Source organism: Rhynchophorus ferrugineus, unplaced genomic scaffold, assembly GCF_030347505.1.
Source record: "Rhynchophorus ferrugineus isolate W39M unplaced genomic scaffold, kcgeb_rfMv2 rfM3, whole genome shotgun sequence".
In the NCBI taxonomy this organism is placed as follows: Eukaryota; Metazoa; Arthropoda; class Insecta; order Coleoptera; family Curculionidae; genus Rhynchophorus; species Rhynchophorus ferrugineus.
Window position 1 is genome coordinate 51,560,636 of NW_027472582.1, and position 16,581 is coordinate 51,577,216.

The following is a 16,581-nucleotide window of genomic DNA, read 5'->3' on the forward strand; positions in this document are numbered from 1 at the left end:
AGACAGTCACTGCAAAATGTGAATCTTTGTATCAGATTGTTAACGATACCTCCTAATATATCCGTATTTAATCTCTAAAAATCTAATTGTAGACATGATTATGATTAATATGTTCAAACTCATAATTTGTAAATTATTTTTTTATAAACATTAACAAGGCACAGATGGAGCTCTAATTACTTACGCCCCACTCCTTGGTGAATTGATATCCAAAGGCAGTCAGTCGTGCGTCCAAATATCACTCCTGACATAAGCATTAGTAATTATTTTGTAATATTGTAAAATTTTAAAAAGAATTAATATTTCAATTAAGTAAGTATCTGAGATGATATCTTAATTGACTATTTGTACTTCAAAATATGTCTATAAAATAAGCAAAATATATAAAATAGTGTTAGCCGGTAAAACCCCTTCTTATGAAAACAGATAAAAGATGCAATTAAGTGTTAAAAATAAAAATAATTAAGTATTATAAAATACCTGAAGAGTATACATCGAATAGTACTATAACAAATCAGATGTTATCCATTTAATCTTACATAACAATAATATATAAAGCTATCAATTTTATATCTTAATATTATAGTCTTAACAACATATCTTCATATCCATTATTTAATCATATTTACTACATATTAAGATAAATATATACACTACAGACTAACTGCTTTGCTATGATAATAAATTCAAGTTAGTAAGGAACAATGGTGGAATATTCTTATATATTATATATTAATAGCATATAATAACTAATAGCCAAATTCTATAGATATATATGTATATAAACGTGCATTAAAAAAAAGGAGTTAGGGTTAAAAGTCAATTGCAAAAAAAAACAGCAAAACTGAATAAAACCTTTTATTTTAAATAGTTTCTTTAAATATAAAGTACGTTTGGACGGCATAGTTACCAAAATTATACAGAAAATAAATATTGCAGTTTTTCGAACAATAAAAACAATTAATATAAGCATAATCTCTACACAATACAAGCTAAAACAATTCGCTATGTATATTAAAAAAAATCATTATATGTACATAGTAATAAGTAAAGTAATACTTTTATGTCTGTCACAGTCTACCAAACAAACATACATAACCTAATAATTGTATGGAAACAATCAAGTAATTAAAATTTACCTAACTATGTAAGTCATTAAATCTATAAATTTACATTGCTACAGTTGGGTTCTTTATACTAAATATTATAACTAGAATTTAAGTTTACTTAATTTTAACAATGATAATACAAAATAGATATAAAAAAGTTAATAATTGCAATACGGAAATACCAGTAAGCTCTCTAATCTATTGAAAGAGATATCAATTTCGATGAGTTTTTAAGTACACTTTTGTTAAGCTTTAACATTAATTAGATTTCGTGAAACCTTAGCACTCTTGTTTAAAGAACATTTTTATACATATAATAATTATTTGTTTTACAGTTATAGTCGTTAATGGACGGATACATTCAAATAAGGCCACAAACTCCTTTTTGGGCTAAGACACTTGAAAGGTAGAACAAAAAGATATTAAAAACACAAATAAAGTGCAACGAAATTATGATAGTAACAATTCTAAATTGGAATGAAATAAAGCCAGCAAGATTCTTTGCACTTGACACAATTCTATAATCTAAGAAATCCCGAAAAAATTCCGGACTAATTTGAAATTGTATGTTCTTACAAAAGTCATTTTTGCTAACCACAACTTAACTAATCAAATCCCCACTTTGTCGTAGCATTTCTAATCTTAGCTCGTGTTCTCTAGCCTTCAATCGCAACGAGGCAATACTGGAACTTCTCCTATCGACCTCGGGTGGAGTAACAGCACTTGGGTTTCCACCTGGAGACAACGGCGGGGACGCAGTGAATTCCTGTTTGGGTCTTTGAGCAGCTGAGATATTCGCTAGAAGCGTTTGGAAGGAACTGGCCGAAGGATAGAGCCCTACGGATGGCGGTAGCAGTGGAGGTCCAGTTCGATGATATGATGGAGTAGGAAGATATCCTGGTAAAACGTGAGGCGCGTATCTGAAGGTGAGAGGATCGAAAGGTTTTCGTAAACCGAATGGCAAATTGAAGGGAGTGGGCAGGGATGGTGGAACCACCGAAGGCGAAGGAGCAGTGGTGGTTTGGTTGAGATAAGGAGTGTAAGGATGACCTTGAGGTCCGACTTTTTCCTGTTTCCTCCACTTTGCTCGACGGTTTTGGAACCAAACCTGAAAAGAACAAGAAGATAAATTACTATTGAGAAAAATCATTATGTTAAATAAAATATTAATGTTTAACACATTTTAAAAAATATATGGAGTTTCCTTATTAAAGCAGAATAAAATTCGAAACAAAATCAAGAACAAAAGTCAAACTTATCGTAACACTGTTACCATCAATCGATGCTCGATACCTAGAGATATTAAATTCTTCATTCAATACAACAGTCTTTCCACAAATGACGCATTCTGACCGAAAATGAAAAAAAAAAGAATATGTTGATATAAAACATATCTATAGTAAATTAAATTGATAATATCCATAGTATCTACACAAAACAAAAGAAAAGTATATTAAACCACATATCGAGACATCAATAATTAGTTATAAAATGTTCGTGTAAATGTGATTTCGTAACAATACCAGAAGATTCTTGCAACTTGAAGCTGAAGGCGCTATAAACCAACTAGCAATAATTTCAGTCGCGCCATTTAGGTTCGTAGAAAAATTCTTCAAACTAGCTCTGATTAGCGCAGACGTACGAGTTAACATTTTTATATCACAAAGAAAAAAAGAGCGAGAAGCTTTTTCTCAGTAGATAATTTGCTACCGACAAAAGATTGTATACATTCCAATTTTATAATTAAAATAGATTAAGTCATTATGATAGCAATTATTGATGTTGTGGCCGCCGTAATTATATTAACAATGCGATATTTCAGGAGACTGTTAATAGGATGGGCTTGCTAGTCAGTGAGATCTAAAGCTGACATTGTAACCACATTACTTCAAGTTAATTTTATAAAGTAATTTGTTGTAACTGGAATAGGTTAGTGACTCATTCTTCTTTGACGCAGCTATACACGCGAGGATTCTTTTGTTTTAGATAAAATCGTTATTATACTGCTATTTAACCGTTTTTTTGTACTTTTGTTGCTTCCAATTAATGGTAGTATCATTTAGTCCTATCATAAAAACATAATAATTTATGCTTCTTTTTTAATATAGCACAAAACTTATTTAAACTAACATCAACGAATGATATTAATCCATGTAAATCAACTCGATCAATGTGATTATGTAATATCAAAAGTATTTCCAGTGCACATTTGATTTTCTTTATCATTCAATATATATTCTTTCGATCCACACAGCAAAAAATTCCGATTTATTACATTTCAGTAGAACCAAATATTTTTTCCCATTCGGTCAACATTCTAATGGTTTTTAAAAAATCATTTATTACTTTCATAGAAAATAGGACTAACGTAATATTTTATTATTTCAGAGCAGTGCGATTTTTATAAATTACGAGTGCTTAATAATGTAAAATTGAAATGAACATTTATTTAATGTTCAACATTGTCAACAATATTTCTATTGTTTTCCATATATATATATATATATATCCTTTCATGTCACTTTTAAAACTAATGCTAAAATATTTAATATATATTAAATTGCGTTAAAAATTTTGATAATTATGGAAAGGATGGAAGTGACGTAAAATTTTTTAAAAATATATAACAGTTGTTACTTATTATATTTGTTTCATAAATAATTTTTAATAGAGGATATTACATTAATAATATTGGTGTTACTGTTCAGCTTTTATAAAGATGATGGTGTTGCAAAAATGTAGTGATTAAGGAGCTCTCTTATATTAATTTTTATATAATAATTTACGAATGATGTTTCCATCAGGAATTAATAATTAATAATATATATGAATATAATGTATTTTCAAGTCGCAAAGATGCAGTAGCATTACAGAGGAATATTGCTAAATAAAAAATTAGAAAATAAATTCATCTGATTTTTTATCTTCAAGCAAAAAACAAGATAAATTGTAAATAGAAGTATATTTAACCAAATCGTTTTGCATATTACAATTGGTGTTACAATACCCAATTGCGATAGTTTTAACTATTTTCAACACAGAGTTCGGTATTTTACTGGCTATTAAACTATTTCAGAAGTAATTCAATATATTCTTTATCTGATTCAATATATTCTTCTCTTTTAATCCCCAAAGACATTAATTGAAGAGGCAAGGACGATACTTTCAATAATATAAAATCAGTTTTATGATTGCGAGCTGGTTTGTCAAGACCCAATCATCGTGTTTCCAGAAAAAAGGATTTTTGAAAACAATTTCAATAAGTGATGCACAGGCTAGGAAATTTTTAAAATATAGGACATTTCTCTTTAGGCCTACATCAATAGTTTTAAATTTCTCTTAATTTTACTAAATTTTCAACGAGAGGTCGGTTAAGGCGAGTTTATCTGGATCTAAAACGGCCAAAGCAATTCTGATACTACCTTTCACTTAAACACATTATCGCCATCAACACAATACAACTTTCGCTAAGTATACCTTAACTTTCAAAGCCTAACAACTTTAGAGATGATGAGAACTAATGATAATATCTTTCAATCGCGTTATTTAATAACTATTACTAAATATATGCAACCTTAAAGTACTTAAGTAGAAAGTGCTGAAATTCGTTTTCCCAGACAAGAACCTAATAATATCACTTGAGGGATGCGCAACTGGAAACAGATCAGACTCATATTTAAGCAGATTACTAGTTAGTCGGTACCAAATTGACCTTAAATTAAAGGAGTTGATTCGTCAGTCAATAAATCAAGCCTAATCCGACTTAAGAGGTGAAAATATCGAGTTTTAATAAGACATCAAACCGAGTAATAATCCATCACTGTTAAAGCAAACGTTTTTCGACTGCCTATATTATGCCTATATTTATCGCTGCGGATGCAACGGACTAAATCGATCTACAAAGTTATCCAAAATTTTGACGTAAAATATGAAAAAGTCAAAATGCGAAATCAATGCAGCAGCACAGGAAATCAGAAAATTAAAACTTTTTGATTGATTTTTGAATTCACTTTTTTGTTAAATAGTTTAATTTAATGTTAATTTGGAACAGACATACTGATGCATTTATTCAAGCACTTCCAAATTACTGTATAAGTACAAAAGAACGACATTAATGCATTAGTTTGTAAATTAAGATTGTACTAGGCGTTTCTAAAACGTAATATGCAATAAAAGAAATTAAAATATCTAGTATATTTAGAGGATTACGAAAATAAAAAGAAAGAACATCAGTCCTATATATGCAAGACAACTAAAACGTTTTAGCAACAGACAATTTTCATAAATGAAAAGTTAATTTTCAAGGAAAAAAACAACATACAGACGGCCGTAATGGATGGCTACCGGTTAATAACATCTCGATAAAACAAAATTGTATTTCCGAGCAATTCGAGAGCGAAACGCTCAATCACGTAATGGGGAATCGTCAATAAAGCGAAAGAGTTAAATATCAGATAGGTGTCGATAATAAGCTCTTTATTACGGCGAACAGTGTCAGACGAATAAATTTAATAAGGTAAAATAATAGCTAGATAGGGAATGGAAAACTAATTACAGGTAGTATCACTACTGGTTAACGCCAGAAGCATGAGTGGGCAAATTTCTTTCAGATATATTATTGCCCATCTTAATCGAATGCAGTCAACGATACCGGCGATTGAATCGATAACAATTAATTGGCTGCCGATTACCCAGCGTTATTGAGATTGAGGCAATTGGCGGTGGCCGATCCATTATACTTTTATAACGATGAGCATTAACAGTCTTATTTAGTCAGTGATATTGCTGTTTTTGTCGATCACTACTTTGTTCTTGGTCACAGCGGGTGTTCTTACCTTTGGGTACGTGCGCCGTGCGGCTGAATAACTACTAAATCAACGAGGTCCTACTGCCGACGAATGTCTACCTATCTATTGGATAATAATACCGACATATTAAACAATATAAGTTTCGATTTATATATAACAAGTCCCCGGCCTACCATAGTAAAACACATTTTTTTGGCAAAATTAGTTTTTTTATTCAACATAATTCTCTTCAAGAGTAATACACTGATTATAGCGATCCTCCAGCTTTTCGATACCATTATTGTAGTACGATTTGTCCTTTGCTTCAAAATAGGCCTCAGTTTCAGCGATCACCTCTTCATTCGATGAAAATTTCTTCCCAGCGAGCATTTTTTTGAGATCTGAGAACAGGAAATAGTCGCTGGGTGCCAGATTTGGAGAATACGGTGGATGAGGAAGCAATTCGAAACCCAATTCATGGATTTTTGCCATGGTTTTTACTGACTTGTGACACGGTATATTGTTTTGGTGAAGCAGCACTTTCTTTTTCTTCATATGCGGCCGTTTTTCGGCGATTTCGTCCTTCAAACGGTCCAATAACGCTATGTGATAGTCGCTCTTGATGGTACTTCATTTTTCAAGATAATCAATGAACATTATTCCATTCGCATCCCAAAATATAGTCGTCATAACCTTGCCTGCCGACTGTTGCATATTCCCATGCTTCTCACATGACTGTCGATTGGACTTCCGGGTGAAATAATGGATCCACGTTTCAACCACTGTCACATATCGATGCAGAAACTCGGGTTTATTACGCTTGATCACCTTCAAACACCGCTCCGAATCATCAACTCATCGTTGTTTTTGGTCAAAAGTGAGCTAGCGCGGCACCCACTTTGCGCAGAGCTTTCTCATACCCAAATAATTGTGAATGATATGATGTACACGTTCAGTTGATATCTTTAGAATGTCTGCTGTTTCTTTCAATTTCAATTTACGGTAATTCAAAATTATATTGTGGATTTTTTAAATGTTATCGTCGGTAACAAACTCTTTTGAGCGTCCGCTGCGTTCACCGTTTTCGGTGCTCATTTCACCACATCTGAACTTAGCATACCAATCCTTGGTGGATGATTTTCCTAGGGCAGTGTCAAGCCAACTCAGCATCAAGCCAAGTTTTTGCTTCAACTCTCACTTTCACAACTTTCACAAACTAATGATCCGACAGTTAACTAGATATAAGAGTGCCTTCAGTCTTTTCGAGACGATTGGCCATCCTATCTTAACTTCTTGACTTTTTTCCTTGATAATTCATTCGATTCCAATTAACTATATGATTTGAGAGAGAACAGTGAAGCCAATTGTATTCTTCGATTATATCCACCGAGCATTTAACAATAAGGTCTATCCGTTTCTTTACAACAACCTACACATATGACATAACAAAAACAATTTCTTGAAAATGAATTAGTGATGTACCAGTCGTATAACATAACATATACAGTTAGGTAGGTAGAGATAGATATTATAGATATTTAATAAAAGCTACACAGACTGATGTGTTACATTATTTCAGATTTTTTTAACTTAATTTGCATCAATTTTTCACAGCAGATAATGACTCGAGAAGAAATTCGTTACTAGTACATTTTACTTTCAATACATCCATAACCATTTCGTTATTGAAACTGACACAAAAATGTAAAAGAAGCTAATTTAATATTCAATTATATACTTTATCCCTAACCGTTAATTTTATTACTATTACAAATTCAATTAATTCATTTATTAAATTACGAATAATAATTAATTACGAAATTTGACTACCATGCTTTTAAATATATATATATATATATATATATATATATATATATATATATATATATATATATATATATATATATATATATATATATCTTATATATAAAAATGAATCGCAAAATATGTTCCTAAGCGCATAACTCAACAACGCCTGGACCAATTTGGCCAAATCTTTTTTTAAAATGTTCGTTGAAGTTCAGGGATGGTTTTTACGGCGAGAAAAATTAGAATTATTGCTGGAAAAACCCTAAAAATAGCCCTTTTTGTTTGAATTTGTTTCGTGTATCAGTTGACAATTCATCTGTCATCTGTCAAAAGTCATCTGTAACAGACAACTTTTTTTTTTTAAATTTGATATGACTTGAACTCAAATCCTTTTAATCCGTACGAATTGTTTTATTTATTTAAAATTTTTTATTTGTATAAAATTTAATTCAAATTTTAAATAAATAAAACAATTCGTACGGCTTAAAAGGATTTGAGTTCAAGTCATATCAAATTTAAAAAAAAAAGTTGTCTGTTACAGATGACTTTTGACAGATGACAGATGAATTGTCAAGTGATACACGAAACAAATTCGTATATCGTGTTTTGTGCAGAGTGTTTAGTTAGTAAGTGTTTGTTTAGTTCGTGATTAGTGAAAAAATAATTTATATTTGATATGCCTCCTATAAGACGAAGCAATTTAGGTAGAAGAACCAGAAATGCTATAAACCAAGCTAATTACCGATCTAATCGTACTGCACAAGAACGTGACGACGGAAATGAACGTGAAAGAATTCGGATATCACAAACGCGTGAAGCGCGAGCGCGACATTCAACTAATAATCGCGCAAGTTTGAATCCAGCTGCTTTCAGTTACGATGTGTCAATTGACTACAGTAACTACCAATGTGTTGTTATTGGTTCTATGAACTTGGTTTGCTCACACTGTAAGGCATTAAAATACAAAAACGAAGCCAATGGATTGTGTTGCGCAAATGGTAAAGTGAAATTGATACAATTGGATCCATCACCAGAACCATTGTACTCATTGGTTTCAGGAATAGGAACAGATTCTATACACTTTTTGACACATATTCAACAATATAACAATTGCTTTCAAATGACTTCATTTGGGGCAACAAATGCAGTTCGGGAAAATTTTATGCCAACTTTCAAGGTATGTATTATAGCAGTTACTCATAATTATTTTAGCGAACAAAATTTTCTGTCACCAAAGTTAAGATGTGTTACTAATCTTCAATTTCTTAATAATTACGAAATATATCACTTAGTCATCATATTATATGGTGATTCAGTTTCAGTGACACTTTTATTATATTTTATATTTGATAGATATTAGTTAAAACTAAATATATACTTTTTAAGATCAAATATTATTTAAGTTTGATCATTGACAATCCATTAATTTATACCACACCATAATATTTTTTTTATTTACAGATACAAGGGCAAATATATCACAGAGCAGGTTCACTGTTACCAGTGTCAGATAGCGACAACAAATTCCTGCAAATTTATTTTATGGGCAATTCACCACAAGAAATTGATCTGCGTTGTGCACATAACAATTTAGTAAAAAGGTCTATTGTAGAACAATTACAAACTTTATTTCATCAACACAATCAATTGATTATATTGTTTAAAACTGCCCTGGATCTGATGCCATCCGATAATCACAAAATTGTAATCAGAGCTGATAAAACACCTGCAGGTCAACATACAAGACGTTTTAATGCACCAACTATTGATGAAGTTGCTATCGTTGTAGTTGGAGAAAACTTGGAATCCCGTGATATTGTTTTACATCGTCGGAATTTTCAATTACAACCTATAAAGGAAACACACCGCTCATATGATGCACTGCAATATCCCATTATATTTTGGCAAGGTGAAGATGGCTACGATTTATCAATAAAAATGATAAATCCCATTACAGGTAACTAAAATATTAGTTTAGCTATGGCGATAATATCTCAGTCACTATATTATGTATTTTAATTTTATATTTGAATGTTATTAAAACAAAATCTGTTTACAGGTTCTGAAACCAACAAAAAAGTCAGTTCAATGAACTATTATTCATACCGCCTAATGATTCGGGAAAATGCAGATAATCACATATTGAAATGTCGGCGATTATATCACAAATATGTTGATGACATGTATGTTAAAATTGAAACGGAGAGATTAACATTCATCAGGTTGAATCAAACCAAACTCCGATCTGAAGAGTATATTCACCTTCGAGATGCGATTAATACTGATGGAAATGCACAGAATGTCGGTCGGATGACTATTCTTCCAGCAACATACATCGGAAGCCCTCGGCATATGCACGAATATGCTCAAGATGCCATGTCGTATGTTCGTCATTATGGTACAGCAGATTTGTTCATCACATTTACATGCAATCCGCAATGGATAGAAATTAAGCAGGAGTTATTACCTGTGAAATCATCCATTGATCGTCATGATATTACAGCCAGAGTCTTTAGACAAAAGTTGAAATCTTTAATGAATTTCATCGTAAAACATAATGTGTTTGGTGAGACACGCTGCTGGATGTATTCTGTGGAGTGGCAGAAACGAGGATTGCCACATGCACACATTTTGATTTGGTTGGTTGAAAAGATAAGGCCAAATGAAGTTGATGCAGTGATATCAGCTGAAATCCCTAATGTACAAGTAGATCCTGGATTGCATGAGGTAGTTATCAAAAACATGATACATGGTCCCTGTGGAACTCTTAATCAAAATTCACCGTGTATGATGGATGGTAAATGTTCAAAACGATATCCACGGACATTAATATCGGAAACAATTACTGGTAATGACGGTTATCCATTGTATCGTCGCAGATCGACAGCAGACAATGGAAAATCAACAATTGTCAAATTAAATTAACAAGATATTGAAATAGATAATCGTTGGATTGTTCCATATTCACCCATTTTATCAAAGACATTCAAAGCACACATCAACGTTGAATCTTGCCATTCAGTGAAATCGATTAAATACATTTGCAAATATGTAACCAAAGGGAGTGATATGGCTGTGATTGGAATTGGTGCAGGGAATTCTAATGATGAAGTTACCCAATACCAAATGGGCCGCTATGTCAGTAGTAATGAAGCAGTTTGGCGAATATTTTCTTTTCCTATTCATGAGAGACACCCTTCTGTTGTTCACTTAGCTGTGCATTTAGAAAATGGACAAAGAGTGTATTTTACAGCACAGAACGCAGTACAAAGAGCTGCTCAGCCACCATCTACTACATTAACCAGTTTTTTTGAGACATGCCAAAACGATGATTCCGCACAAACATTGCTATATTCTGAAATGCCAAAATATTATACCTGGAATCAATCCTCAAGGAGATTTATACGACGGAAACAAGGAAAACCAGTTCCAGGATATACAGATGTATATTCCACCGATGCGATTGGCCGGATTTATTCAGTACATCCAAGCAATGATGAATGTTTTTATTTACGACTGCTATTAGTCAATGTACGTGGCCCAACATCATTCCAACAGTTACGAACTGTTGATGATGAATTGTGTGGATCCTACAGAGAAGCCTGTCAACGTTTGCAATTGCTTGAAAATGACGCTCATTGGGATCAAACTCTCAATGATGCTGTAATATCATCACACACTCATCAAATACGAACATTGTTTTCTATAATCATATCTACATGCTTCCCATCAAACCCAATTGATTTGTGGATGAAGTACAAAGATTATATGTGTGATGATATTTTGTATCAAATACGGAATAGAATGGGAAATCCAAATATACAAATCAGTGAAGAAATTTACAATGAAGCATTGATTTCAATTGAGGACATGTGCTTGATAATGTCAAACAAACTATTAATTCAATTAGGCCTGACCGCGCCCAATCGTCCAATGCATGACGCTTTTAACCAAGAGTTGCATCGAGAAAGACTGTATGATCTCAACGCTTTGAAAGAATAAATTCAAACAAATCTTCCACTGTTAAATGAACAACAGAAGTATGTATTTGAAACTCTTATGAAAGTAACAAATGATGAAACTGGAGGGATTTATTTCTTAGATGCACCTGGTGGTACAGGAAAAACTTTTTTTATTTCATTAATATTAGCAACAATTCGCTCACAAAATAAAATTGCACTTGCACTCGCTTCGTCGGGAATCGCAGCAACTTTGCTTGAAGGTGGTCGAACAGCCCATTCAGCACTAAAATTGCCATTAAATATGCAAAGCAATGAAACTCCAACCTGCAACGTTTCGAAGAACTCTGCAATGGCAAAGGTTTTGCAGCAATGTAAATTGATTGTTTGGGATGAATGCACGATGGCACATAAAAAATCTTTGGAGGCTTTAGACAGAACCTTAAAAGATCTACGTAGCAATAATAACCGATTTGGTGGTGCAATGATTTTATTAGCAGGAGATTTTCGTCAAACATTGCCAGTGATTCCACGATCAACGCCAGCTGATGAACTCAATGCATGTCTAAAGTCCTCCAATTTGTGGAAACATGTTAAAGTACTTCATTTAAGCAAGAATATGCGTGTCGAGTTGCAAAATGACCAATCTGGAAACATATTCTCTAAACAACTCATTGACATTGGTAATGGCAAATTTCCTATAGACATGTTGACGGCTTGCTTTTGCTATGACTATAAACAAGTCCCAGGGGCAATCATTAAGTGTTTGTGGTATTAATCTAGAAAACCCATGTTTCTCACATGGTCAATTGTATGTTGCCTGTTCCCGTGTTGGAAAACCATCAGATTTGTTTATCTATGCGCCAGGTAATCAAACAAAAAACATCGTATACCACAAAGCAATATAATGATAATAATAATAATAATTATGATTCACATGATTAACAATAAAGCGATTACTTACTTTTCAATCCTTATATATGTTTTATTTAATTATTTTTTATTCACAACGCCCTATCACCAGGGTGATGGTTCTGTTCAGGAGAATTTTTTAAAATACGTAGGCACAAAAACTGCCACATTACAAATCTTTTTGACAGGACGAAGTCTGTCGGGTCAGCTAGTATATATATATATATATATATATATATATATATATATATATATATATATATTTATATTTATATTTATATTTATAAATATAATTTATTTACTAGGAAAATATTAAAGTAATTCTTACAAAATCGGGGAATTTTGAAAGATAATTTTTCAAAAATTAGTATTGCACTTCAGCAGTACAAAAATATTTGTACAAAAGAATATTCAGTAATATATTAGTTATTAAACTTATCTATATTTAGTTTCGTAATAATATAAATGCAATATACAACAGTAACAAATTTCATATGAATTATTTCATATAAATTCAAAAATATATTCATTTAATTGAATATAAACTCCCAAGGCGCCTTAATAATTTCCACTACAATTTTAGACTAAATTATGTGTTTTTATGTTTAAAATGCTAATACAATATTTACTAATTTTAAGCACATTATATTCAACTTAAAAGACAATATAATACAACGCATAATAGCATATCCATAATATACTTTAATTACTATAACCATTTTTGGTACATTTGTCAATAATTTTAATAATTGATAATATACAGAAAAAGCTTTTAGGGAATATTTTTAACTATACCAATAATTAACAAAAACGGTTTTAGTGAGTAATGCAAATTAATTTTTTTCTATAAACTGTTTATCATTATTTCTAATGGATCTTAATTAGACGGTAAACTGAGTAATATTATCAATAATTTTTAAATATAATTGCAGGTTATTAAAAGATATTAAGTTATATAAACATTAAAAAGTATCAAATTGCTCTATTTATTAAAACAACTTATTTCTAACTATTTTCATTTTATTTAAAATTAGTTAAACATAATTAAATAGCTTTTCAAAAAATAATAATTTATTAGTCCATTATAAAGTATTATTATTTATTATTAGCCTGTATTAAAATAGAGAAGAGCGTTGTTAATATGTGAAATATAAGTATTTGGTTTGAAACGACATGTTAGAAAAAAACCCATGTAAAAATTCTCAAAAAGCATATGGGCTTAGCAGCTAGTGAATGTGTTCAAATGATTTCAGGTTATGGAAAAAATTCAATGATGGTCCAAATGTGCATAAATACCTATCACAGGAATTGACTGAAAATATTTTTTTTTATTTTTGTCAGGCAAAAAATTAAAATGTTGTATTTTGAGTGGTGATTAAAAGTGGATATACTAGAAGACAGATACAAGGACAAAAACTGATCCAGAAGAGTCATCCACATCGACACCGAAGCGGAATATTCATAGCCATAATGTCTTGCTTTACATATGGTGAAACCAGTAGGTGTAGTCCATTACCAGCTACTAAAACCAAACGAAACTCTTACTGTACATGTCTACAGACGTCAATCGAACAAATTGAAAGACATATTGTTGCAGCTCGAGTGGGAAGTTCTGCGGCACCCAGCGTAATCAGCAGATATAGCTCCTTTTAACTATTTATCACTGACTCTGATCTATGCAGCGTAGCCTGGCTGGTACACGGTTTAGAAATTCTAAAGAAATAAGATAGAGACCAAACCAATATCATTCTTTCGAGACAATATCTTCATATTTGGCAGAAATAAGGAAAAAATTGTAGAAAGTGACAAAATATTTTGGATAATATATATTGAAACAATTTTTAACAGAAATAATGATCAGAATGTATGCAACAGTCTAATATTACTTCCCATTTTTATATTTTATATATTTCAAAGGTCATTTATATTGCAAAAGTTATAATATTCTATCATATTATTATGATCATATCTTGTTGAACTTTTATAGAATTATGTGTTCTGAATTCAGGATTTTTAATTTATTTTGCTAATTTGTTTTGTAGCTTGTAATCTTGTAGTTTTTGAAAAAAAGCACTTAATTTAATTATCATTACATCTAAAAGTAGTAAACTTTTAATTATTTAAGTAAAGCTCTCTATAATCTCTCAGGAACTATATTTATTACATTCACAAAATATAAAAGATCGCCATTGTATTATAATTAAATATCAGACAGTATTCGAACGTATTATTTAAATAATCTACAATTTTATCAATAAAACAAAGAATTATGAAATATAAAATATTTATGGTTTATTACTAACTGCTTGTGTAATATTACCAGCAGCTTTTATTCATGATTATACCAAGAGAAACAATACACAAAGCGAAAAATCATAGGGGTAATTACTATAACGTAATACGGACCCTGTGTCCTCAGAAGCCTTATAATCATACCGCCTTCTTTTTATACAGCATATGAGGAATGTTTCTGTTGCCACCATTATAAACGGTTGTGCATACCACTTCATCAATCATAATAAGCCCAATGATTAATGAAGAATAGTTTACACAAAAGAGTGTTAAGATACATTTTAACGATTTTTAAACGTTGATTTATAATATCCCTAGCGTAAAAAGTAGTAAAATGGTTGATACGAAAGTAAGCAGATATATTATTATGGATTAGTTGATTGCTTATTGTTGTCATTTAAAAACTTGTAGCGCATTTATTCAATCGTACGTATAAAAGGTTTATTAATGTTCTTTTTTCACATTAAATGGATTATAAAGCTTCTAAAATTATTTTTTAAGTAACAAAGGGTCATTCATTACTTAGTTTCTTATTGTATCATTTATATTCTATTAGATTTCCTATTGTTGTAAGTGAATAAGTCAAGCCATAATAGAAATTTCGGTAATTTCCGACCTATTGGTTGTAATAATAATTTTTGAAATTTTTAATATTAATTTTTTTATCATTTCTTTTTCACCAACAAGAATTTATTTGGATTGGCTGGTAAATTTAGAGACCATCCCAGAAGCAATTGAATAAAAACTGTTAACTGTGTAACTAGAAATCAATTATTTCTATTTAATCAATTCAATATAGATCTTCATGGGTTTTGAGAGATGTTTAATAATAAAATTAAAATTGATTTAACTAATGAATTAAATGATGTATTAAGAAATGTATCAATTTTAATCTATAGCGATCCCCAATGATATTTAGTTCGTATATTATGGATGAAGTTATGTAACCTGAATTTTATATTTTATATGATGGCTATATAATGCTTGAAAAACAATACTGACATATTGAGTGTAAACTTTGAAAGTAACTACAACAATGTGTAGAATTTAATTTTTACTCGCATTTCTTGATAGTTCCGATATACGAAAGGATATTTTCGTAACCGATTTTTTTTGAAAAAATTTTGAATAAGGTCTTAATCTTAGATAAAATAGATGATCCTAGAAAACGAAAATAACATAAAACTCATAGAGAAAACTACAACACCATGCCAAATTCAAAGTTCAAAAAAATTTGTTATCTAAAATCTTATTTTATATTAAACATAATTCCATTGATAAGATTTAATAAATCGGCAATCATAATTTTAAATAACGATCAGCCCGCCTCTGCTCTTCAATTCATTAAGGTATCAATACTTTACCCTTTAATTACGAACGAAATAAACATTTTACAACTGCCATAATTTCATAATTAGTAATAAGGCCTCGCCAAAACCCGCATTAAACAATTTGCCGCATCACCTGGTCTTTCATTTTTTAATAATTGGTTTCCTTTCGTTTCAAGGGAGTCCAACATACGAAAAAAAAGCACCACAACATAGAAAATCGCTAATTAGGCAGCGTCATTATCATAAACGTTGTACTCGTTTTAAGTACTTTAATAAGGATATTGAATATGAGGATAATTAGCGAACTAAAAACTAATTAATTTAGTTAATAGCTAATGGTCTCAGTAAGTATCAGCATATAGTTACAAAATAAAACATAAAA

At 30.9% G+C, this 16,581-nt stretch overlaps 2 protein-coding genes across 3 annotated transcripts in view; one reads left to right on the forward strand and one right to left on the reverse strand.

Annotated features, from left to right (window-relative positions):
- Window positions 1-1,566: 1,566 nt before the first annotated feature.
- The window catches only part of Al (aristaless), a 248,081-nt gene continuing 233,066 nt past the window's right edge, over window positions 1,567-16,581 (reverse strand). For both annotated transcript variants that reach the window (XM_076399811.1, XM_076399812.1), the window contains one exon: window positions 1,567-2,217. In XM_076399811.1, the coding sequence (XP_076255926.1) occupies window positions 1,711-2,217 (507 nt within the window). In that variant the 3' untranslated portion in view covers window positions 1,567-1,710. The remainder of the gene's footprint in view (window positions 2,218-16,581) is intronic.
- LOC143193008 (uncharacterized) lies at window positions 8,759-12,635 on the forward strand. Its single transcript, XM_076398924.1, has 3 exons — window positions 8,759-8,882; window positions 9,167-9,662; window positions 9,765-12,635. Exons 1-3 carry the CDS (start codon window positions 8,826-8,828, stop codon window positions 10,628-10,630), a joined length of 1,419 nt encoding a protein of 472 aa, XP_076255039.1. The 5' UTR covers window positions 8,759-8,825; the 3' UTR covers window positions 10,631-12,635.